Genomic DNA, 22,903 nt, shown 5'->3' with positions numbered 1-22,903 from the left:
GAGTGGACTGGCGCAGCCCTGCCTCCCTCCCCCAGCACAGGTCCCTGCGGCACCACCACCCCAGCCAGGGCCTCAGGGAGTCCCACCGGGTCCTGCTCCCGTGGCCCCAGGAGACACACCCCGCCCCGGCCCTCTCCATCATTGGTCTGAGCAGCTCCAAACCTTGGGCCTCCTCCGGAAGCTGCCCCCCTGCAGTCCTCCAGACGGCGCCTGGCCCGGGGTGGCATCCCAGGGGACGAAGCTGAGCCTGCTACGTGCCTGCCTCAGAAAGCCTCAGCAGGGCCACCAGTCCCGGGAGCCGGCTTCTGAGAAAGGACTTGCAGTGGGAAAGGTGTCCCCGCTGGAGACTGCTCTCAGGAACATGACATGGCAAGCTCCCAGCTGCTGGCCTGGGCTGGTCAGAAACTGGCGCGGAGGCTGCCTGCAGGACGTGGGCCCCGAGCTGAGTTCTGCACCCCCCTGGGGGGGGCTGTCACAGTAGGCTCAAGGATGCCAGGGGCTAAAGACCCCCACTGCCTGTTTCTGCCCAAGCATCCTGGCAGGGGGCAGCACGGTGAGCCCACACTGGCCTCCAGGGGCCAGGCGAGCATGCCGGCGGGGGCAGCCCACCTGGAGTGCAGAGATCTATGACCGCCGTGCTCCTGTCTGGGCGGGGCCTGGGCATCCTGTGCACCCAAAGGCCTTAGGTACCTGCTCCAGACCGAACCGGGCCCAGCGCGAGAAGGCCACAAAGTCCACCAAGCTTGCAGAGCCGGGGGCCGAGAAGGAAGGAGACCTCGGCGCAGCTAAGAAATCACAAGTGTGCTAACCTTTTAAAGGCTCTTAAAAACTGGGCCTTTTTTCCCTGGAGAACTTGAAGTGACTCTTCTGTTTACTCTGCTTCTGCAACCAGCCCATCGATCATTTCAACAATGCTAAAAATACCGCTGCGGCGGGTGGACCGGTACTACAGCCCGGGCTGGGGTGTCCTCGGGTTGAACGCCCACTTCTCTTGTGTCCCCTGGTCCCCCCTTCACCCCGATGTCAGGACGGTGCTGCTGCGCTCGCGGCCCCCGCCTCCCTTCCGGCGGCTCGGAGCGGTGCAGGCCGTGGGGAGGGACACGCCTGCCCCTTGTGGCCGTGTGCCCTCGGGCCCGTGCCCAGGGAAGCTGTGGTCTCCTGCCCAGGCCACATGCGCCCCTCATCGCCGGCAGGCTGACCCCAGCGTGGGGCCAGTGCCAGTCTCACCCTCCCGCCAGCCACGCTTCGGCACGAGACAGGGCGAAGCCCTCGTCCCTCCTCCAGCCCAGACTGGGAGTGCGGCCCCGGCCAGGCGCCTCCCCTGCTGGCACCTCCGTGAGACAGGACTGCCTGTTTCACTACGCCTGGGCCTGGGGCCCCGGGACCTCTCTCAGCCCAGCTGCCCCCGGCCCAGCACGAGTCGGCTCCACACCCGGCGACACGCGCCTCGAGGTGTGGGCAGAGGGACTGGTCACAGCCAGCTGAGCCGAGGGATGCGGACGTGGCGGGCCCAGCCTCGGACAAGCCGGGGGCTGCTGCCAGTGGCGGCGTGCTCTCTGGACTGGCCTGGCCCTGGCCCCAGCGGGTGCCGGGGGGCAGGAACATGCGGTGCGTGCAGAGCAGCACCTCTTCCCTGGGCTGAGCCTGCGAAGGGCCAGCACTTGGGGCCGCTGATGGGGGCGGTGCGGTGACTCAGTGGCAGGGGCGGATCAAGCCCTCGAGGCAGGACTGCCCACCGGCCCCCAGGCGTGGAGCAGGGAGGGCGGGGGGAGGACAGCCAAGCCTGCTGTTGCGGCCGGCTCCGGCAGAGACCCCCGGGGCTTTCGAGGGCAGGAGGGGGTCATGTTTGCCCGCCAGGTACTGCTGGGGAGCTCTGGGCCCTGGAGGCCGCGTCCAGCCGGCACAGCAGTGCTCTCCCCGGGGGCGTGGGTGCCAGCCGAGGCCTGACCTGCACGCTGGGCACCGTCTCTGAACTCAGGGGCTCCTGGCCAGGACCTGGACCTGGCCCTCCCTAGCACCGGCCTCTGCAGCTGGGTGGGGCTGGCGGACCCCCAGTCACCCACCACTGGAGGCAGTCAGGGTGGGACAGACACCTGCCGAGAAGCAAGGGCGCCAGGGATGGAGGGACTCCTCTTCCTGCTCTGCCCATCCGGCAGGTGTTCCCCGCGGGCTCCCAAGCAGGGGCCTTCCTCCCACCAGGGCCCTTGGGGAGCACTCAGCTCCAAGGCACAGGCACGTCGCGACACAGAGACGACTCCTGACGACCGTGCTTCCTGTCGGTTTGAGCAGCGTGGAGTTGGGACAGGACCACCGGGTGTGGTGCCTGCCGAGTGTGCCAGAGCCCCCGGGGCAAAGGGACAGGCCTGGGTATGGGAAGGGGCCCCTGTCGCCCTGGGCACCCCACGGGCAGACCAAGATGCAAGCTGCTTTGGTTCTGAGAGCCCGGGCAGCGGGGCAGATGGGTCGGGGCGCTGCCGTACCAGCAGAGCCACAGCCTCCGACCGCGGCGGGAGGGCAGGCGTGGGCGCCAGGCCGCACAGGCGGGCCCAGGGGTGCGTGTGGACAGCGACGTTCGCATCTCAGGCTGCCCCACCTGAGCCGAGCAAGCCCCCACCCTCTAGCCGGGCCCGTCTGGTACCAGGCCCCCCGCTGCACCCACCCTCAAGCCCCAAGCAGGCCGCCTTCCGGTCCTCAGGGCCCAGAGCGTGCCGAGGGCTCCCACCCACCTGTCATGATCACCTGCCGGGGGCAGTCCTGTGCCGGGTCTGGGCCTTGTGAGGAGGGCAGGGCGGGAGCCCAGCTGGCCAGGCCGAGAGACCGGCCCGGGTGCCGTGGGTCCCTGCAGCCTGAGCTGGGGGCGGGCCTGAGGGGAGGGGTGGCCCGCGCCTCCACTCTGCTCCCTCCCGCTCAGGTCCCTGCCTCGCTGCCGGCACAGCCCAGGATGCGGGAAGAGTGCACGCTGGGGCGCTCCCGTCCCTTCTTTCACTCAGCCTGGAAACTGGGTTGAAACAGGAAAAGAACCTGCTTGCTAAAATCGGTGAGCATTCTGGGGAAGAAAGGAGCGCCGTCTCTGGTTTCGTTACCATGGGAATGTTTCTGGATCGACTACCAGGGGAAAGAGGTGCGCCCTGGACAGAGCAGCCCAGCTCCAGCCATCACAGGCCTGCCACCAGACGTGCAAACGCCTGCCCGAGAAGCCCTGGAAGCTTCTGGGCCTCAGAAACGTGCCCCCGGCCTCTGCATCCCTGGTCTGCTCTGCAGACCCTCAAGGCTGGCACTGGGTCAGAAGGGCACCGCCCGCAGGCCCAGCCCTGCCTCGCTGCCTCCCGCCAGCCTGTGTGCCCACGCTGGGCTCCCCGCTCCCTGCACGGTTGTCCTGAGGAGCCACCACTGAGTCACGCGGCCACATGCCGTCTGCCCATCCCTCCCTGGGGCCCAGGCCAGACCGTGCCAGGCGGACAGGGCTGCAGCCTCAGCCAGCACCGCGCAGCAGCCCTGGGTCTGCTCTGGTGAAGGCCCGGCCGGCCTGCCTGTCGGGGGTGGGGGTGCTGGGGCCATGGCCGCCCCAGAGACAAGCCTGGGCCGGGACCCAGCCCGCCCCGGCTCAGTCCACAGGTGGGACTTTCCAGGGCAGTGAAGGGGTGGGTGGGAGCCGGGGCCCCAGTCAGGCTGGGGGCGGGGGTAGGGGGGCTGGATATGTGCCAAGTCCATGCCCCTCCCTCAGACGCTGCATGTGGCCTCTGCTGTGGGCCCCCAGCCCCCTCACGCCCCGAGGAGGGCCCGGTGCTGCCTCTGCCCTGGCCGCCCTCCCACCCGCGTCTGGGCGGGGCCGCATCAGGGGCGCATAGTATCGGGCCCCCAGCCCCGCAGCCAGCACGCACACACGGCCGCGGGTGGCCTGCAGCCCTCGGGGAACATCCCCAAGACTCAGGGTCAAGATACCACCACCAGAAAACACCCCCACACAGACACACAGGCATGTCTTCTCAGGTGAATGGCACGCCTGATTCTGCGCACGAACACTTGGAAGGAGCGGCAGCTGCCCCCCACGATGCTGCTACGGAGGGCAGGGCGCCCAGGGCTGGGCTCAGCCGTGCGACTCAGCTGTTGGCAGCTACAGCGTGCCCGACGTGGCTCCACGGCTGTCAGACGCTGCCCATGACAAGCGGGAGATGGGTCTCCCGGCCCCAGCCCCGAGGACGAGGGGGCCACAATGGCCCTGCCGGTACCTCCTCAGGGCCAGCCCCCAGGTCTCCGCCCCACCCCTGGCCAAGGCGGCAACCTCAGCTCATTGGGAGGGAGAAAAGGGGTCATCCTGACCCCCCAGCCCCGTCAGTGGGCTCCACAGTGGGCAGGCCATGGAAGGACACCCACGTGACGAGGGCCGGTGGCTGCAGCCTGGGCATCTGGGTGGGAGGGAGGCCCTCGCGCATTGCAAACCCCCAGTACCACCCAGACTGACTGTGGGTTCTGTCCACCACCTGCCTATGAAACACTCTCAGGGAGAGGCTGGCAGGGACAGGCTCCCAGCTCGAGAGCCCCGCTCGACCCCAGGTCACGCCTGAGTAGGAGGGGAAGTGTCGTGGACCCAGACAACCCCCACCTGGTCACCTCTCAGCTCGAGAGCCAGCGTCTGCCGCACCCTTCCAGACCTAAGTCCTGCCCCCCACCAGCTCTGGCCCAGGCCAGTCCCGCCGATCGCTTTCACAAGACGTGACAAGGAACCCAGGAAAACACAGGAGAAAGCAAAGCTCAGAGGATCTGTGTGACATGCCAAAGCACCCCCCTGAGGACAGGGTGGGCAGGCCGGGGATCCAGAGGTGAGATGGCGAGAGTGCAGACCAGCGGTCTCTGTGCCAGCAAAGCGAGGGAGCGAGGCCCGGCCGGGGGGCAGCCGCGAGCTCCTGGGGCCCCAGGGGCGGGACCCCACCCTGTGTGAAGCACCAGAGGGCACTCAGAGCCCAGCACTGGCCACACTCGCTTTCTCTGCAGCAGCGCGGCCCCAGCCAACCCCGGTGCCTAGGTCCCCACGGGGGGAGCAGGGCACAGGCCTGGGAACCCTCGCACGGAGCCCCCTGTGCGGCCCCAGAGCCCCGCCAAGCTCCCCAGGCCTCTCCCACAGGTGCCGGGAGGGGCAGCCACCTGCCAGGAGCCTCTCGACAAGCAGGGCGCGCTCCCCAGCCTGGCGCACTCTCGCCTGCGCCACCCCGCAAGGCCTCTGAGGATGCCGCCCTCCCGCCTACCCCGGGGTCATTTCCCGCGCCCGCCGCCCATGACAGGCGCCAGCAGCCCGCAGCCGCGGAAATCAACAAGGCAAAGTACTCACGTTGAAGAAATTGGTCTTGTTCCTCTCGCAGAAGAGCCCCTGTGCCGGCATGTGCTGCAGCTGTTGCCACGGGATACCACTGCCTAGCAACACGTCGCGGGCCCACTGGAGGTTCTGGGGAAGCAAGAAGTAGGTTGGGAGTGAGTGTGTGGGCAGCTCCGGGCACCCACGGGGAGGGGGGCAGTCCCCTCCTTCCAGGCTGCGCCAGCCAAGCGGCAGCGCCCACAGACAGCCGTCCTGTGGCGCCCACGGCCCTGGCTTGATCACCCGGCCGCGGGTACATTTCCGAGCTGGTCTCACGCCCCGCACAGCTGACCTAGGAGAGCACGGCCGCGGACTGCCTAGGGAGGGCACAGACAGGGATGCCTGGCCCTGCCCAGCTGCGCAAGATGCTGCATGGACCCAGCACCCCACTGTCGGACGGGGTCCCCCAGCAGCCTAAAGGGTCCAGGCTGACCTGTCAGTCCGCGGATGACAGCCCTAGGCCCGGGGGAGCCGGGGCTACAAGCCGCCAGGGGAAGCGAGTTTGTGGGAGGGGCTCCGTCCACGGCTCAGGCCGCGGTTCTCTCGGTGGAAGCAGGGAGGGCGAGGCCTGAACACCAGGCCCTTGAGGGGAGCGCAGACGGGGCTGATCCGTCAGCCTCCCACAGACAGCTCCTGGGAGCCAGGAGGCTGGCGCATGAGGCCGTGCTGTTAGAAACACTCCCGCTGCCCCCCAAACAGGCTCGCGGGTGCCCGGATCTGCTGGCAGAGCTACACGCACGTGCTGGCCCGTGTGGGGGTGCCCCGCAGCCCTGGGGACTAGACCACCCTCTCCGGGCCTCCGCTGCCCACGTGGAGGATGCCAGTGGCCACTGGGCCACTCCTAGGGCCAGGATGCCAGCAGGAAAGCCTCTGTCTGCACACCCACTCCTCCTCCTAGGAGCTGGCCTGCCCTGACCTTGGCGACATGAGCCTCTGGCCTGCCCTGCCTTCCCCCCTGCCAAGCTCTCAGGGAGGTATCCCTGGGAGGCAGGAGGCTGGGGCGGGCGTGAGGCCAGTGTCTCCCTTGAGTTCCCTCTGTGTGGGGATGCCTCAGGTCTCACAAGGCCGGTCGCACGTCCCTACCTGGCGGGCAGCATGAACTTGCCTGTCCTCACACAGCTTGAGCAGAGAGGCTGTGGGCCACCCCTCTCCCAAGACCCGGGCGGGCTGCACCAGCTGAGCCTGAGGGGGAGGGCTGGCCCATGCTCAGGGGTCTGAGGCCCCTCCCTCACCTCACGTGGCTCAGGCCCCTCTGCCAGCCTCACTCTCTGTCACTGGGCATAGCCTCTTAGTGACACGCCGGTGGGAGCTGTTGTTAGGGCACTGCCACGGCCCAGAGGGGAGGACCCCAGAAGCGGGCAAGGCTCAGGAAGGCTGGGGGGCACGGGGCTGGGGGGCACGGGGAAGGCCCCGCGGTGGAGTACGGGCGGGGCCGGGCCGGGCAGGCCCTCCTCTGTCTGTCCTCACTAGGAGGCCCAGACAAGCCCCTGCTTCTGGGTGGGGTGCAGGGAGCGGCACGGAGGGGCCGGGCCATCTCCATGCCCGGCCCAGGCTCGGCTTCTCTTGGGACATCCGTGACCCAGGAGGGCCAGAGTGGGCAGAGGATGGCAAGAGCAGCCTGGCACGGGAACCCCGCACCACTGGGGGAGAAGCAGGAAGCCCGCACGGGGAAGCACGCTGCTTGGGGTCGGCGGGCACCTCCAGGCAGGCAACACCCAGGCGCCATGCATGGGGGCGCCAGCGTCCCGGTGTGGCTTGGGCTGCATCTCCCTCATGGGTCATCGCGTGGGGCGTCTCTTCTGCTGCTGCCTGGCCCTGCGTGTGTCTTCTTGGAGAGATGTCTATTCAGGGCCTTTGCCCATTTTTAAGTTGGGCTGGCTTTTAATTAATGAGTTGTCAGAGCTCTTCGTGTCTCCTGGATACTAGTCTCTTGTCAGATGCGTGATCTGCACATCTCTCTCCCACCCTGCCGATCCTCTTCCCGCTTTGGCAGTGTCCTTTGAAGCACAGAAGTTTCCCATTTTGATGGTGTCTGGTTTACTCATCTGTTTCCGGTCACCTGTGCTTTTAGCGTTGTATCTATGGAATCATCGCCTAACCCGAGATCACTAAGATTTACGTGTATGTTTTCTTCTAGGAGTCTTGTAGTTTCAGCTCTGAAATTGAGGTCTTCAATCCATTTCAAGTTAACTTCTGTACACACTGTGATGGCATCCCCTACTCCATGGAAATGAGTTTGAGCAAGCTCTGGAGTTGGTGATGGACAGGGAGGCCTGGCATGCTGCCGTCCACGGGGTCGCAAAGAGTCAGACACGACTGAGCGCACAGGCAGGCCTCCAACTTCACTCTGGCTGTCCAGTTATCCAGCGCCGTTTGTTGTCCTTTTCTGCCACGAAAGGACTGTGGCAGCCTCGTTGAACATCTAGTGACCACAGACGCACCCGTTCACTGCTGGACTCCCGACTCGCCTGCGCTGATGTGTGATCGCCCCCGAGAGCAGCGCCACACTGGTTCTCCTTTTAGCTGTGACGCAACACGTAATGCAAACTCCACCAGAGGAACCACTTTCAAGTGAGCAGCTCACGACGTCGTGCGTCCACACCGCTGTGCAAGCGTGTCTCGAGCCCCCCTGGGACTCTTCGCCTTGCCAATCTGAGCCCCGTCCCCATTCAACAGCAGGTCCTGGGACCACACGTGTGTGGAGTTCCACCGGATTTGTTCTTTTTTTGTGTCTGACTAATTTCACTGAGGACATGCGTGTTGGAGCAGGCATCAGAGTGTCCTTTCTTTTTAAGGCTGAATAATATTCCACCCTGCTTTGATTACTGGAGATTTGCAGTGAGCTCTGACATTGGGACGTGTGAGTTTTCCAGGTCCGTCCTTTTCCAAGACTGTCTGGCTCCAGGAGCACATTGTAACCCACTCAGTCCTGATCCCTCGCAGCAGGTGGGGTCCCCGGTTCTCCAGGCGAGCCAGAGGCAGCAGGCTGGTGGAGCACACAGAGTCATTCTTCAGCGAGCTCCAGGACCCCTGTGCTGCAAGGTCTCTGCGTGGCCCATGTGGATGGTGGGAACCACAATTTTATGAGCAATGCCACGGCCTAGGACTCCAACTCCTGCCAAGACCAAGCCCTTGGAGAACCACGAGCAGCAGGCACCGGGCTCGGGGGCGGTGGCCTTCCCCGAGGCGTGGGAGCACCTAGGAGCCTGTGTCCTCAGGCGTGCCCCCCACCGCGGGCCAGCAGAAGCCACACCTTGGGGGGCCCCAAGGCGGGAGTCTGGTGTATAGCAAAGCTGACCCTGGGCTGGAGAGCAGCCTTGGGGGATGTCAAGGGTCCCCAGGGATGGACGACTACAGAAGGGCTGGGGGGGCCGCAAGCCTGGGTGGTGCCAACACGGAGGAGACGGGCTGTGGTCCTCGGGTGGGGCCCTTGGGCAGGACCCGAGGGCTCTGAGGCTGGCTCCACTGGGGCCGCTCTGCCGGGGGCAGCCACAGAGCCATAAGCGGGGAGCATGGAGATGCCACCACCACGCCCAGGCGGGCTCGACAAGGAAACGGACTGCTGCTGAGCCCGCACAGCAGGAAGCGTCTGTTACCCAACAGCTGTGTGGGAGGTGGTCACCGCTGGTCAGAGACAGGCCACCAAGAGCTCTGGCCAGGCCCCAGGACGGCAGGCTGCCCCACCGGGCCCGGCGCTCAGCCTGTGAGGCAGCGAGGTGTTTGAAAGCCACCCAGCAAGGCCTCTGTGCAGAGCAAACAGCAGCCTGCGGGGCCCCCGGCTGCTGCAGAAAGGGAAGTCCATCTTGGGGAAGCAGGCCACCAGGCGGGACATGCGGGGACTGAGGAGCTGCAGATGTGCGGTATGGCCCCACAGAACAGACAGCTGGGCAGCCTCGTCCCTGCCACTGGGCCCACATCCACCCCACAGGCCCCACAGCCCATCAGCCCAGCACAGGGGACCCAAACAACCTGGGCTAATTTGCAGAAGAGCACAGGGCCAACAGTGAGCAGGGACAGGCCCACGGTGAGTGTCGGGGGAGGCGCGGTGGAGACGGCTGGGCCCCGGGAGCCGGGCTGCCTGACGTCGAGCAGAGGACGTGACCACTGACGGTCACTGTCGTGTGTGCAAATACACACACAGGGCGGCCTTTGTCTCACATCAGCAGGACTGTGGACGGCGCCCCCGAGTTCTACAGCTGACATAAGTGTGGTTTCCTGCTTTTTGAAAACCCGCCCAGCAAGGACACAGGCTGAGGAGCCCGCACGGCCCAACCCCAGGCCCAGATTAGAGCCATCTGTGGGAGTGCGGAGGCGCCCGGGGCCCCACGGGGCCTGCGCGGCAGCCCCGCTCTCCCTCCAGCAGCCGGTGACCGCCCCTCCGTTCTCAGGGCATCTCACCCCCCAGGTCCCTTCTCAGCCCTGCTTCTAGAGGAGGCAAGAGCGCTCGCAGGCCCCACAGACTGCTCCTGAGGAGCTTCATTCAAACCCAGGTCTGCCAGGTGCAGAAGGCCCGGGTACGGCCGGGCTGGCAGGGACGTGCAGCAGGGGCCGGGAAAGCTGGAGAGCCCGCAGCCCCTGCCAGGCTGCAGTGCCCGTGTGCCCTGCCCTGGGGAGCCGGCCTGCCGCACGCACAGCCACTCCACACCGCGCCACGCCCCACAGCAGCTGTCAGGGGGCTTCCTGCCACAATCAGCTCTGCTCAGGTTGTTTGCCCTCCCTGCCTCTTCAGGCCCCCAGCACGGGCCTCTGGGGGGAGCAGCTCCTGAGCCCGGGCCTTACTGAGCGGGGGAGCCAGACAAGAGTGGAGGCCACAGCCGGACCTGGGGGCCACCCTGCCAGCCCCTCGCCTGCCTGGGCAACGCCTTCCCCTCCCTGCAGCCACCAGGGCGCCTCCACCCTCGGGCTCCAAGAGCGGTGCCTTCCTCCAGACACAGCAGCACCGCAGCCTGCCTGGGCCCCACTACTTTCCCTGTGGGACCCGTCACGATGGGACTCGCCTTATTGGCTCACTGGTGTATTGCAGATCTGCCCCGTGTGAATGCAGCTCTGGGGGGCTGTCTCCCCAGCTCCTCCGGGTGAGTGGGGAGCCCAGAAAAGGACGCAGACAGACCCCACTCCCCCACCAACGCTAAGCGCCTGCACGAGAGGCCTGGAGGGAAGCACGGGAGCCTTTAAGTCTGGGGCCCTGCTGCTGAGTCTACACTGTCTGCCTCCGGAGCTGGAGGAGGCCGCCAGGGCTGCAGAGGGCCAGGAGGCCCACGCGAGCCGCGCCACCCCCCAGCCGCCCCGCCCACGCGAGCCACGCCCCTCCCAGCCGCCCCGCCCACGCGAGCCACGCCCCTCCCAGCCACCCCGCCCACGCGAGCCACGCCCCTCCCAGCCGCCCCGCCCACGCGAGCCACGCCCCCTCCCAGACGCCCCGCCCACGCGAGCCCAGGGCTGCTGCGGGGGCTCACCCTGTGGGTCCTGCTGTGCGTGTACAGAAAGGCCAGCCTGTAGAGGCTCTTGTAGTGCTGTGGGAAGCGGCCGAGGCAGAGGTGCAGCGAGGCCACGCACTGCTCAGTGAGGAACTGCCGCTGCTCCTCTGCCCCGGTGGGCAGCCCCTGTGGGAATGCCAGCGGCTCCCCGGGCGTGTCCGCCCGCTTCCTCCCGTCCCCCGGGGCTGGCCCAGGCATCTGGGGCTTGGCAGGGCCGCCAGCGGGGCCCGGGGCGTCGGCGGCAGGCTTCTGACTGCCCTGCTCGGTGGCCCGGGAGCCTTCGTTGCTCTCTGAGGACTCCTCGGCTTTCCCTGCGTTGAGAACAAGGAGAGAGCGTCACTTCGGCTCCAGAGCCCTCCTCGTGGCCGGCAGCACCAGCGACAGGAACGCCTCTGACAGCCGCACAGCGGGACAGGGAGACCCTGCAGCAGGGGCTCTGCCCCCAGGCCCACTGAGGCCCCTGTGGCCTCCGCCTCCTCCCTGACAACACAGGGCATCCCAGGCGGTGTGCAGCAGAGCTGGGGCTGTGCGCGGGGCGCCCCGCAGATGGGGCACAGGCTGTCTGCCTCCAGGCGGCGCAGGGGCGCGAGGACACGGTCCGCAGGGGCAGGCGAGGTGCCCCCACCCAGGGCAGCGGCTCCAGGCTCAGTGCCCCAACCCCAGTCTCCCTCTCCATCTTAGGGAAAGACCAGAGGCACTCTGCACCAACCCAGTACACCCACCACCCGCGATCAATGCCCCGTCCCTGACCCTTCGGGGATGTGGTGAGGCAGCAGGGACAGGTGGCAGGGAGCACACAGCTGGGGGCCTCCCTAGCACGCACGGCTCTGGCCACATGGCCACACCCACACATGAGCCCCTGAGCCCAGGCTGTCCCATCCAGGGCCTGTGTGGTGACTCTGGAGCCAGGCCTGGACCCCAAGGACAGGTTACCACCCTCCCACCAGACAGGCAGCATGGGGGGCAGATAAGGGTGCAGACTCAGCCCTTTGGACCTCAGGTACTTGTCCAGTAAATGGGAACAGCCAGTGCTTTTCCCAGGGATGCTAGGAGGCTTGGCTGTTGCTGCTGCTATCTGCCAAGCAGCTGTGAGCCCCAGCTGGGCCAGCGTGGAAACGCTTTCAAAATCCATGGCTGGCCAACCAGCCTTGGCCTCAGAGCATGGCCAGGACTGCCCGCCTGCCTGCAGCCTCCCAGCAAGGCCAGAAGTGGGGCTGACCACTGGCTTCCACAGTGGGGCCTGGGGATCACAGGAGTGGGGAGCTGGGCAGACCCCAGGGCCAGATCAGGGCCCTGCCAAGAAAGGCGGGGGGGGTTCAGACCAAAAAGCAAGTGATGCACGGGACACCGTGGGGCCTGCACGGGCCCGGGGGTCTGACAAGGAGCACGTGTGAGACGGGACACCGTGTGGGGGTCTGACAAGGAGCACGTGTGAGACGGGACACCAGGGGTCTGACAAGGACAGGGTCACCAGTGCTCACTCAGCGTCACACACCTTCCTGAGATGCTGCATTGAACTCCACGACCCACAAGCAGGCCTGGGGGTCATTCCCACCCTTCGGGAGAAGCACCAAGGCCCGGCCTGTGAGTGACTTGGCTGACCGTGGTCCCGGGCACTGGTGAAGGCGCCAGGGCAGAGGCCAGGCCACTCGCAGGACACCCGGCCGACCAGCCGTGCCGAGTCAGGGCTCCGTACCTTTCTCCTCTGTGGTCGCCGGAAGGTCTTTACCAGGCAGTCCTGCTTGGGAGATAGGAGCGGGCGGCCTCTTCTCTGTGCAGGGCCTCCGGGAGCCCTCCTGGGAGCTGGCGGGCTCACTGAAGAAGTCCTGGGTGGAGCTGGAGTCCGAGAGTGCCACGGCTGTGCTGTCCTGGCTGCGCTCTGGGGAGGAGGAGAGCAGCGGTGGGTGAGCTGCGCAGCGGGGCCCAGAGGGGCCTCCCCGGGAGCCCCCCGCAGCCACTGCTCACTGCCCGGCCTGCCGCCCTGGAGGCATCGAGCCCCTCCCAGAGGCACCAGTCTCCCAGGGCTTCCTTCCCTGGGGAGCGGTGCTCCAGTGCGTGTCTGACAGCTGGCTCTGAGGGACAAGCTTGTGCTTGTAACATCCTTGGCTCCTGCACCATGAGTGCTCCCGCCGAGGCTGACCACGCATTGCCAGTACGATCCGGCGGAACGTGGGGCTGGGAGGAGACGCGCGGTAGTGGCCGTACACCACCGCAGGGCGTTCCTGCCATAACAGGCACACGTGACTGAGAAGCTCAGGGCTCAGCCCACGCCGTTAGCCAACGTGTGGTGGGTCTGCAGTGACAGTACAGAGGCCTGGGCTCGCCCACGGGTGCCTCTCCACCACCTCTCAGCTGCTTGAGGAAGAGAGGGGAGGGGAGACGAGGGGCCCCGCCCGGGGTGCGGGCCACGGCTGGGGGAAGGGCGTGAAGCCCTGGCTGGACCTTCTCCTCGAGGGAGCAAAGCCAAAGGCACCGGGCCGCACAGGGCAGGTGAAGCCCCGCGGGAAACGCCTGCCCTGCACGAGGCCCCGGGCCCCAGCGCTCCCACCGCAAGACGCAGGGACCCGGCCCCCCGGCTACGTGGCGGCACCCAGACCGCAGAGGACTGGCCAGGCCCAGCCCAGGCCAGCAGGTGCCGACTCCAGGACAAGAACTCTGCTGCAGGGAGAGGGGTGAGGACACGGAGGAACCCCCCTGAGGGGCACACAGAGGCCGAAGTGAGTGGCAGGCAGAGACGGACCCTGAGAAGCCTTCCGGCCAACCAGCCGGCCCTGAGCAGAAGGCAGCGTCGGGGGAACTGGACTCCGGGGCGGGGGGCCCCTGAGGAGGCCCAGTGACGGCAGGGCCCAGCCCCGCCCAGCCTCCACCTCACACCTGGGAGCACAGACCGAAGCCCGTTCTGGGCACGAACCTCACTGCCTTCAGTGTCTTCTGTCCTACACGTGCTATCCCAAGTCCCCGAGAAATCTAAGACACACACACACAAGTAGAAAGAGCACTGTCGAGACACAAGGAATCGACACAACCGCGTCACAGACGCCCCGCCCCTCCTCTCCACGTTTACTTTATCTAAACTATCGCTGTCCGCAGAAGAACCGCAGCCACGCAGCGTGAGCTGACCGAGCTCGAGGCAGGAGCCTGACGGAGGGGAGGGGCTCGCCGCCCATGACGCGGGACCACGTCACCCGAGGACAGACTTCAGTCCCTGAAGACGTCTCAACCCCAGTGCAGATGCTACATTACTCCATAAAAAGACTTGTGAATAAACCAATCAGAGAAATAAAATATGACCATCACAAGAGGCTGCAGCTCAGCAGGGACAGGGAAAGGGCCTGAAGCCTGCAGGGCCACCGTCGGACAGCGCCCTGCAGCTCTAGGGAAGACGGGCCTGGGGGGCAAGAGCATGTGGGTGCTCATGCCTGCGAACCAGAGGACACATGTGTCGCTGCAAAGACGGCCACCACTGGGGACTACAGGCCCTGGGACAGGTCTTTCCTATCTTCTGTGTGTCTAAGAGGGTCAGCGTGAGGCTGCTGAAAACGATCCTGATTTCCAGTACTACGAAGCAAGCAAGGTTTCACACCAAGAAGCCAGTCAAGCCCCCGTGAGGCCTTTGCAGGGGTTATGCTGGGGGCTTCCAGGCCCCAGTCCTAAGGCAGGGCCAGACGCAGTGGAGAGCCGGGAGACCCACAGGGCTGGACGGGAGGGCCTTCCAGGGAGAGGCACACGGTGGACCCTGGGGACCACCCACCACCCAGGCACCCCTCCCCAACCTTCAGGGGGAGCCCAGGGCCCAGGGCAAGGGGACAGAGCTGGGGGTGCAGGGAGTAGGGCCCGGCCCGCTAAGGGGGGGCCCGTCCCCTGGGGCTCTCTTCAGGCAGGTCTGACTCAGCCCACACCCCCTAGACTCTGAGGACTCCCAGGCCAGCCCCAAAGAGCTCTGCTGACAAGACGCGTGCTTCCTGCTGTGTTCTCTCCGTTCGCTCTGGCAGGATGACTGGAAATGGCCCACAGCCATCCAGTCCCTTAGCTGGGCTACATGAAGGCTCAAGGAAAGAACCGTATGCCGGTGTGGTCAGAACTGTGGCCACTCTGGCTGCTGAACCCCAACAGGATGACCCTGTTCCGCTGGCCAGAAAACAACAGGCTTCTAAGAAAAGTTAACCTGAGCGCAGTCAGTATTTTCAGAACTCTTTAAACTGGCGAGGTCTGCCCCGTCAGGCCCTGATGACCACCAGGAAAGGACTCGTCCACCGGGAGCAGGGCTGGCCATGGAACGGGGCCCCCCATACAGGCCTAGGAGACTGGATAGATGCCCCGGAGAAGAAACACCGGGAACCCACTCCACACTCCCAAGAAAGGCAGCAGCAGCTTCCCCTCAGGGTCTCTCTTCTCCGACCTGGTCACTCAGCGTCCGAACACCATGACAAACTCCAAGCTCCATGTCTTTGCTCCCACGGTCCCTCGCCTGAAATGGCCCTCCTCCACGAAGTTCTCCTGACCCACCAAACCCCAGAGGCAGCTCACGACGCTCCCTCGGGGCACTGAGCACTGCCCCAGGGACACGCAGACCCAACCGAGGCCTCATCTAGACTCCCCCAACAGCGCCTTCTCCCAGGCTGAGCACCAGCAGGCACTCCCCAGACACCAGGAAGAGCTGCGGCCTGAGGACCAGGGAGGGGGGAAGAGGAGGTACAGGGGAGGAGGGGGGAGGAGGCGCAGGGGAGCGGGGGAGAGGAGGCGCAGGGGAGGGGGGAAGAGGAGGCGCAGGGGCCAGCCCTCTCCCAGCCCCTGCCCTGGCCCAATGCTGGGCCCGCCCTATGGGATGCAGGAGCGCCCAGGAGCCGTGGGCTGGTCTGTGCCCAGAACACAGCCTGCCCTGCGTCCACCTGTCCTCAAGGACGCTGCCCCGCCCCACCCAGACACACGCCCAGGCCCTGTCCTTGGGAGACCACGCAAGAGTCTGCTGCCTTCGCAGCCTTTCTAAGTGAAAAGCAGCAAAGCGACAGGAGTGCAGACGGTGGGGCCTGCCGGGCAGGCGGGCGGTGCAGGGGGCCGGGGCTGCGGTGCGTCCACCTGGAGCTGGGACAGAGGGGCCTGCCGGGCAGGCGGGCGGTGCAGGGGGCCGGGGCTGCGGTGCGTCCGGCTGGAGCCGGGACGGAAGCCAAGCGCATCAGACACATATTCTCCAAACACAGCACAGCGACGCGGAGGCGCCCCGGCCACGGGCAGCAGGGAGCTGCACCGAGGGCCAGCATGCGTCAGCTCGGTCCCTGAAGCGAGCTTGGGCAGCGCAAGCGGGACGGCCGGGGCAGCGCGCTCAGGGTTAGGGGTGGCACGGGCAATGCTGGCGGAGGCAGTGCGGGCGACCACAGGGACGGGCACAGGTGGACACAACACAGGTGGGGGAATGGTGGCGTGGCAGTGACGATGCGTGCTGCGGGGGCTGCCCAAGGGCCCACACGGCCCACCCACCCCGGGGCTTCTGCTGCACACGGGCCCACGGGCACCCCACAGCCCCCAGCCCGGCGGCTCCTGCCCTCCTGACCCGCACACCCCCGTCCTGGCTGAGCTTCGCCCTTGGCAAGGCCTCCCACCCTGGGAGGCCCTCTGTCCACAGCTCACAGACTCACACCTGCTCCTATCCAAGTGGGCCAGGGCGGTGCCCACACCTGGCTCAGGGAGCAGGACTCCCCAAGGGCAGGGCCACAGGCTGCCTGGAGGGCCCACCTGAGGCCCCCGCCCGCTCCGGGACTCCAAGGTGACGTGGAGGAAGTAAGGAGACAGCAAGGGCCCTGGCCAGTCCATGCCAGGGCCAGGCCACTCTGTCAGGCCTACTCCCTGGACCCTGCTGGCAGCGACCCCCCACCAGGGAGACACACACACCCAGCACCCTCGGCCTGCAGGGGCCTCCCAGTGGGGCCTCCCCACTGCCCACCTGAGACCCCAGCCGCCCTTGGCCCTGCCCCAACTAGCCCTGCAGCTTCCTGCCCTCAGCCCGCTCCCTCAGAGGGGACAGGACCCACGGCCAAGCCTGCCAGGTGACTGCGAGCACGGGTGCCCGGTGCCACACCTGGGACCCGGCCCGGAGCCACCGCACAGAGCTTCCCGCAGGGACCCGGACCTGGCACCCCACCGCAGCGCTGGGGAGCACAGGACCTGCTCAGGGCTCTCATCCTGCTGGGTCAAGCCCGTGTCAACAGCCATCTCTGGAAGCACCCCGAAGGCGCCAGCGCACTCTGGTGCTGAGATCCTCCACAGCATCTCCCGAGGCGGGCAGAGGCGAGGCTGCAGGGCTGCGGAGCAGAGGCCCTGCGCTGTCTGCCTGCCCCTCTTGGCCCAGCCGGGGCCCTCGGTCAGCCATGCGCACCTCCCGCTGCCTGGAAACTGCTTGGTTCCAGGCATTCTCCCCAGGGCTGTGGGCGGGCAGCAGAAAGCTCCCCACCCTGGTGTGGGCAGTTCAGAGAGCACCCGGGCCTTTGACACTATGCTAAGCGATCATGAAGATGGTGAGCAGTCGTCAAGCTCCCTACACAGACCCGGGCCACCTTCCGGAACCTCTCCCAGTCTCTCCAGGTAAGAGCTGACCCAGCCGCCCTCTGGGGCTGAGGCGGAGCTGTCCTCAGGAGCAGCGTGGCTTGAGGTGGGCCCGGCGCTCAGCGCCCTGTCCAGCGGGCAGCAGGGTAGCCTGAGGGCTGAGGTGGCGCCTGGGCTGTGTGCACGGCTCCCTGCACATGCTTCCGAAGCCAGGTGCCCAGCACACGTGACACCAGCACCTGTCTGCAGTGCTCTGCTCCCCAGCGCCACACACAAGTGTGTGCCAGGGCGGGGCACCCGAGCGGTGCTGCCAACCCTGAGGCTGGCCTGGCCCCGAGTCCTCCAGAGAGCACCTGGCAGAAAGGACTTCCCGAGCAGGGACCCGTTTCCAGTGTTTTCTCAGTGTCCTCGAGATGAAAGGTCCCAAGAGGGCTCACCCTGAGGTGCGGGGTGGGGAAGGCCCTGCTTGGGGCATGTCTGTGGGGTCGTAGTGGGAGGACAGGCCGGCCAGCTCCGGATCCGTGCTCCCTGCTCGGGGCGGGCGGGTGAGAGGGCACGGAGACACACAGCACACACTCAGACCACCCACGCAGATCCGCACACGCACACCCACAGCCCTGGCAGGGACCCAGCCAGCACGCGCTCCCCTCAGGGCACAGACGGCAGCCCAGGAGGTCGAGCGTGCCCCGGGCCCTCCTGCGGCTCTGCGGGCCCTGCTCCCGCGCCTGCCCTCGGGGCCCTGCCCGGGTCCTGCTGTGCCAGGTGACGCGGGACCAGGGCTCTGGGCGGCCCCCAGGCGCGCGGGCAGGTGCGCCCTGCGCAGGCGGGGAGCACGAGGAGGCCGCACTGCGAGGCCGGCATGCAGGCCTGCGGTGTCGGTGAGAATGCGTGACCGGCCGCCACCTGCCCGGCCCGCGGGGGGGAGCCGGCCGATCCCCCGCCAGCTCGTCTCATCCCCGAGGCCTCTCAGGTCCCCCGCCCCCAGCGGGCAAGGCGAGCTCGGGGAGGCCCCTGGGGGCAGGGCAGGTGGCGGCCCTGAGCATGTGGGGAGCAGAGGGTCACAGTGAGTCCATGAGGTTGATGAAGACCGCAACATTGCCCGTGTCACCCCACACCCAGCACCCCCTCACACAACAAAGCGACTCATTGCCCGAAGCGCCCCCCCGGGACTGGCGTGCCGCCCTGGGCTGGCGGGAGGGGGAACAGGGACTGTACCGTCCGGCGTGGCCTGCTGGTGGGGTTTTTTACATTTGACGTAATCGTGGTCAACCGGAGTGGCTGTGTAAGGTGGGGAAGTCAGACCTGGGCCAGAGGAGGGGAGGGGGGCTCCGGGGCCCGGCAGTGTCCCAGCTGAAGAGTGGGAGTCCTCGTCCACCAGGCAGGCCTTCTCCCTGCGGGCCGGAGGGCAGGTGCGTCAGGGCCCATCTCCCCTGAGCGGGGCCTGTGCCTCTGGTGGCACCCTTCCCCTCGGGTGGCACCAGCCCCTCAGGTGACCCCTGTCCCCGGGTGGCAACTGTCCCCTCGGGTGGCACCCGTCTCCTTGAGTGACACCGTCCCAGGGCTGGAGGGGTAGCCCCAAGGGCCCCACTCGGGCACCAGCCCTAGCCAGTCGCAGCCCAATCTTTACGGCTGCGCCTGCTGCCAGCTCAAGTCTCACAGCAGGTAGATGCCTCCCTGGAAGCACCCAACCCACACCCCCAGCACCTCGTGTGACGCCCGGGGCCTGAGGGATCTCATCCTGGTCAGTGTGTGGCCATGCTCACACGTGCACAAGGAAAAGGCCGCAGAAAGCACGGCGCCCGGGGCTCCGCTCGGGAGTAGCACGTGCCCGCGGGTGGGTAGCGTCTCAGAGTCAGTCCCAGACCCACTGCGGGGCCGCCAACCCGCCAGCTCCTGTGGGGGCGCGTTTCCACAGAGTCCAGGAGCCGGGAGCTGAGTGCGGCCCTGGAGCGTGTGCAGACGCACAGAGCGCGCCCTGGGGACAGCCGGGTAGGTCGCCACGTGCCAGTCCACGCTCACGCCCGCCGGAGCTGCTGCAACTAGCGTCTGTGCGCATCACTTGTATAGTTTTCAAGTCAAAATAAAAAAAGACTTGTAATCACACGAAGCCTGTTCCTGCTGTGCCTGGAGGGCCCTTTCTGACGATCACCTCTGGGCACACTGCGTCCCACCTGGGTGGCGTCCAGACGTGTGCCCACCTGTCCCACAAGCTGAGACCACGGAGCCCGGCTGGGCGTGGGCCCAGAGATGGGGCGAACCGAGCCAGAGCTCCAGGACATGGACACCAGGTAACCCACACCCCGGGGAGGCCCGCCAGGCAATCACACCACGGCCCCAGCACCCTGAGCTCAGTGAGGCTTAGAGAGGACCCCTGCCTGGGTCTGGGGCAGGACGCTGCACTGAGCAGCGTCCACGCAGGCAGAGCTGTGCTGGGAGGTGACGGGGAGGTGCAGGGCGCTCAAGCAGCCTCTGCATCTGGGGTTCAACAGAAGGACCCCAGCTGCCACTGGGTGCCTGGGGCCTGGCCTGACTGCTGAGCTCTCGACGGCGCAGTAGACCCCACCCTACCCGGCCGCCAGGAGCACCCCACTCACTTCTCTGAGGCTTTGGGTGCGTTCTTCTCCTCACCCCTGGCAAAGGGCCCTTCTGCAGCCTCCTTCATGAAGCCCACCAGGACCTCCGCGCTGACCCCAGAATCTGGCTTCCCCAGGAGCTTCAGGATGGACGCGTGGAGCCGGAAGTACACCTGAGACGATGATGACACGGCGTGAGCAGCGCCCCCAGAGGCCGAGCGGGGCTGCCCGCCCCCGACCCCCCCAGGGTTCATCCAGTACCGCCCTCCCTGCACTCCTCCTCCGGCCGGCACCGTGGAGAGCGGACAGCGCCTGCACAGGCATCCCTGCACTGCGGGCACCGAGACGAGAGGCCACACCAGAGAAGGGGCTGGGTGCCTGCGGCGGAGGGGGCCTGCCAGGCCCTCCCACTACGTCTCAACAGGGGAGAAAGACTGGTTATCAAGTGCTAAGCACGTCACTGCGTGTCTGCGTGTTAACAGGAAACACGTCCAGAAAGACAAGGACAGGACCCAGCTGTTAACGTAGAGTACTGCGAGCGGGGAACTGGGACTGCCGGGGACTTTCAACTTTTCAGTTTAAATCCTTTCGAACAATTCGATTCTTAGTTTCCTTAACCGCTAATGATTGTTAACTTAATAAACTGAAGCAAATACGTAAATACAAAAAAGGGGTAGGCAAGCAGACTCTGCCCCAGATTCCCAGCTGCTTTCTGGGCAGAGGAATGGTGGGGTGGACACGCAGCCTGAAAAGGCGCTGACGAGCCCCAGGCCCAGGAAGCCAGGAGCCCTCAGGCCTGCACCATGTCCTTGGAACCCGCCTCGTGGACCACGTGCACGCCAGGGAGGACCCCGAGCGTGCCACCTGAACCCACACGCACACCCAGGCAGGGCACACAGTCTGCTCGGGAGGAGCATGCAAGACCGTGACCCAGGGGTCCAGAGGGTCGCAGTTCCTCGGCTCCCCCGTGCCCCAGCTGGGAGCCCCGCCGAGCACCCAGGGAGCAGGCTGCAGGTACAAGGGCCTGGAGCTGCAGTGCTGGGCTGACGCTGCCCCCGAGAAGGGACTGTGAGCACCCTGGAGGGGATGGCCGCTGGGACGGGAGCGCGCGCCCGCCCGGGCCGGCACAGCCCACCTCCAGGGCCTCCATGGCCAGCTCGGGGGGGTTGTGGTAGTGGATCTTCTTGGGGTAGCGGGCGGCCTCTTCGTGCAGCAGGTGGCTGGCCTGCCCGTAGTGCCGCAGGTACACGGGGGGCGGCTGCTGCTGCTTCTCGGCCACCTTGCCCAGCATGTAGTGGATGAGCCACTCCTCCTCGTCCCCGTCACCCTCGCAGCGCGCCGCCGACGTGAAGCAGTGCCGGGCCGTCTCCAGCATGCTGTCCCGCCGCTCCTCCAACTGCAGGGGACACGCCCGCCCTCGTCTGACTGCGGGGTCGCAACAGCCCTGAGGGCGGCCCCCGGACCCCCCAGGGCCCCTCGTCTGACTGCGGGGTCGCAACAGCCCTGAGGGCGGCCCCCGGACCCCCCAGGGCCCCTCGTCTGACTGCGGGGTCGCAACAGCCCTGAGGGCAGCCCCCAGACCCCCCAGGACCCTCGTCTGACTGCGGGGTCAACAGCCCTGAAGGAGGCCCCCGGATCTAACTCTGGGACCCCCAACAGCCCTGAGATGGCCCCCGGACCACCCTGGGCCCTCATCTGACTCTGGGACCCCCACCAGCCCTCTACAGTCCCTGGGGCAGTCCCCAGGGCTCTACACTAGCCTCTCCTGCAAGCATTCCTGCCTCAGTTCGGCTCCCTACGCTGCGCGCTCCTCACGGCTCCGCAGGCCCAGGCCGCCTCAAATCAGCGCGCTGCGCAGAGGTCAGGGGAGGCATGAGGCCAAGGCCCTGCAAGCCCGTGTGCTGCTCTGCAGGTGCTGGGGGGTCCTCGGCTTGGCGACAGAGACCTCACTCAAGCGCAAGCTGACGGTGCTCGCCCGGGGCGAGGGTCCCATTGGCTAAGCGTCTGCTGTCCCCAGGCCTCCCTGCGGCCCCACGACCATCAGCGGCCTTGACCACAGACAGTCCACATGCAGGCCCCTTCGTGCCTACTCTCCAGGGAAACCTCCCTGGACAAAGATGTCCTGCCACACGTGCCTGGACGCACCGCGGAGCTCCTCTGCGTCCCCTCGAGGAGCCACGGGAGCCCCGACAGCACCCACCCTACACCCCAGCACGGTGCTGACAGTCTCACAAGGACTCAACAAGCCCCTCGGAAGGAAGAGGGAGGAGACAACGGCTCTGCCACGGCCCTGAAGCCTGTGCTGACCAGCGCTCACCCCCCGGCCAGGGCGTGCAGGGAGCAGGGCCTCAGCCCCTCCCCACCGCCCTCACCTGCTGCACGAGCTCAGCAGGCAGCTCGGGCCTCCACTGCTTCAGCTGGCGAGAGGCGAAGGAGTGCAGGGCGTAGGACATGGTGCCGAACTCGATCCACAGGGACAGGTTGGAGCTGTCGATCTCGAGCGCCCGCCGGAAGCAGCTGAGCACGGGCGTGGCGTGCTTCCAGACGGGCCCGTCGCTCTTCAGCTCGTTGGAGTTCAGCTTGTCTTGGATGCGGCTGGCCCGGGCCAGGGCCATGCCCGCCCAGGAGTCGAACCTGCAGGCACGGCGGAGCACGGCTCAGCACACTGCTGCCACAGGCACCACGAGCCAGAGACCCACCCGAGGAGCGTGCAGGGCACAGGTCTCCAGGCCCCTCACCAGCGCCTGGGCACTACCCTGACAGGCCAGGCCTGCCACCCTGCTGCCCTCCACTTCCCTGCCTGGAAGGTGGCCCCACAGGGCAGCTCCGAGGGGTGCACAGGGGCTATCCTGCAGCTGGGACCTCATGCCCCGTAGCCTCCCTGAGCCTCAGCTTGGGGCAGCTCAGACCCTGAGACCCCCGTCACCCAGCTTCCACCAGCTGTCCCCGGGACCCAGGGCAGGCCC

At 66.9% G+C, this 22,903-nt stretch overlaps 1 protein-coding gene across 9 annotated transcripts in view; it reads right to left on the bottom strand.

Annotated features, from left to right (window-relative positions):
• Positions 1-22,903, bottom strand: part of CABIN1 (calcineurin binding protein 1) — a 71,767-nt gene that overhangs the window by 18,566 nt on the left and 30,298 nt on the right. For 7 of the 9 annotated variants that reach the window (XM_086349056.1, XM_086349054.1, XM_086349049.1 and 4 more), the window contains 7 exons: positions 22,310-22,571; positions 21,073-21,333; positions 19,959-20,110; positions 18,580-18,755; positions 12,524-12,706; positions 10,807-11,138; positions 5,327-5,440 (listed from right to left, as the gene is read on the bottom strand). In XM_086349056.1, the coding sequence (XP_086205182.1) occupies positions 5,327-5,440; positions 10,807-11,138; positions 12,524-12,706; positions 18,580-18,755; positions 19,959-20,110; positions 21,073-21,333; positions 22,310-22,571 (1,480 nt within the window). The remainder of the gene's footprint in view (positions 1-5,326; positions 5,441-10,806; positions 11,139-12,523; positions 12,707-18,579; positions 18,756-19,958; positions 20,111-21,072; positions 21,334-22,309; positions 22,572-22,903) is intronic. The other 2 variants (XM_086349050.1, XR_015144834.1) reach the window with 2 other exon arrangements.

The sequence above is a fragment of the Bos grunniens genome, chromosome 17 (assembly GCF_055505025.1).
Source record: "Bos grunniens cultivar Pamir isolate PY7600 chromosome 17, Bosgru_T2T1.0, whole genome shotgun sequence".
Taxonomy (NCBI): Eukaryota; Metazoa; Chordata; class Mammalia; order Artiodactyla; family Bovidae; genus Bos; species Bos grunniens.
This window is presented reverse-complemented; position numbering and strand designations above follow the sequence as displayed.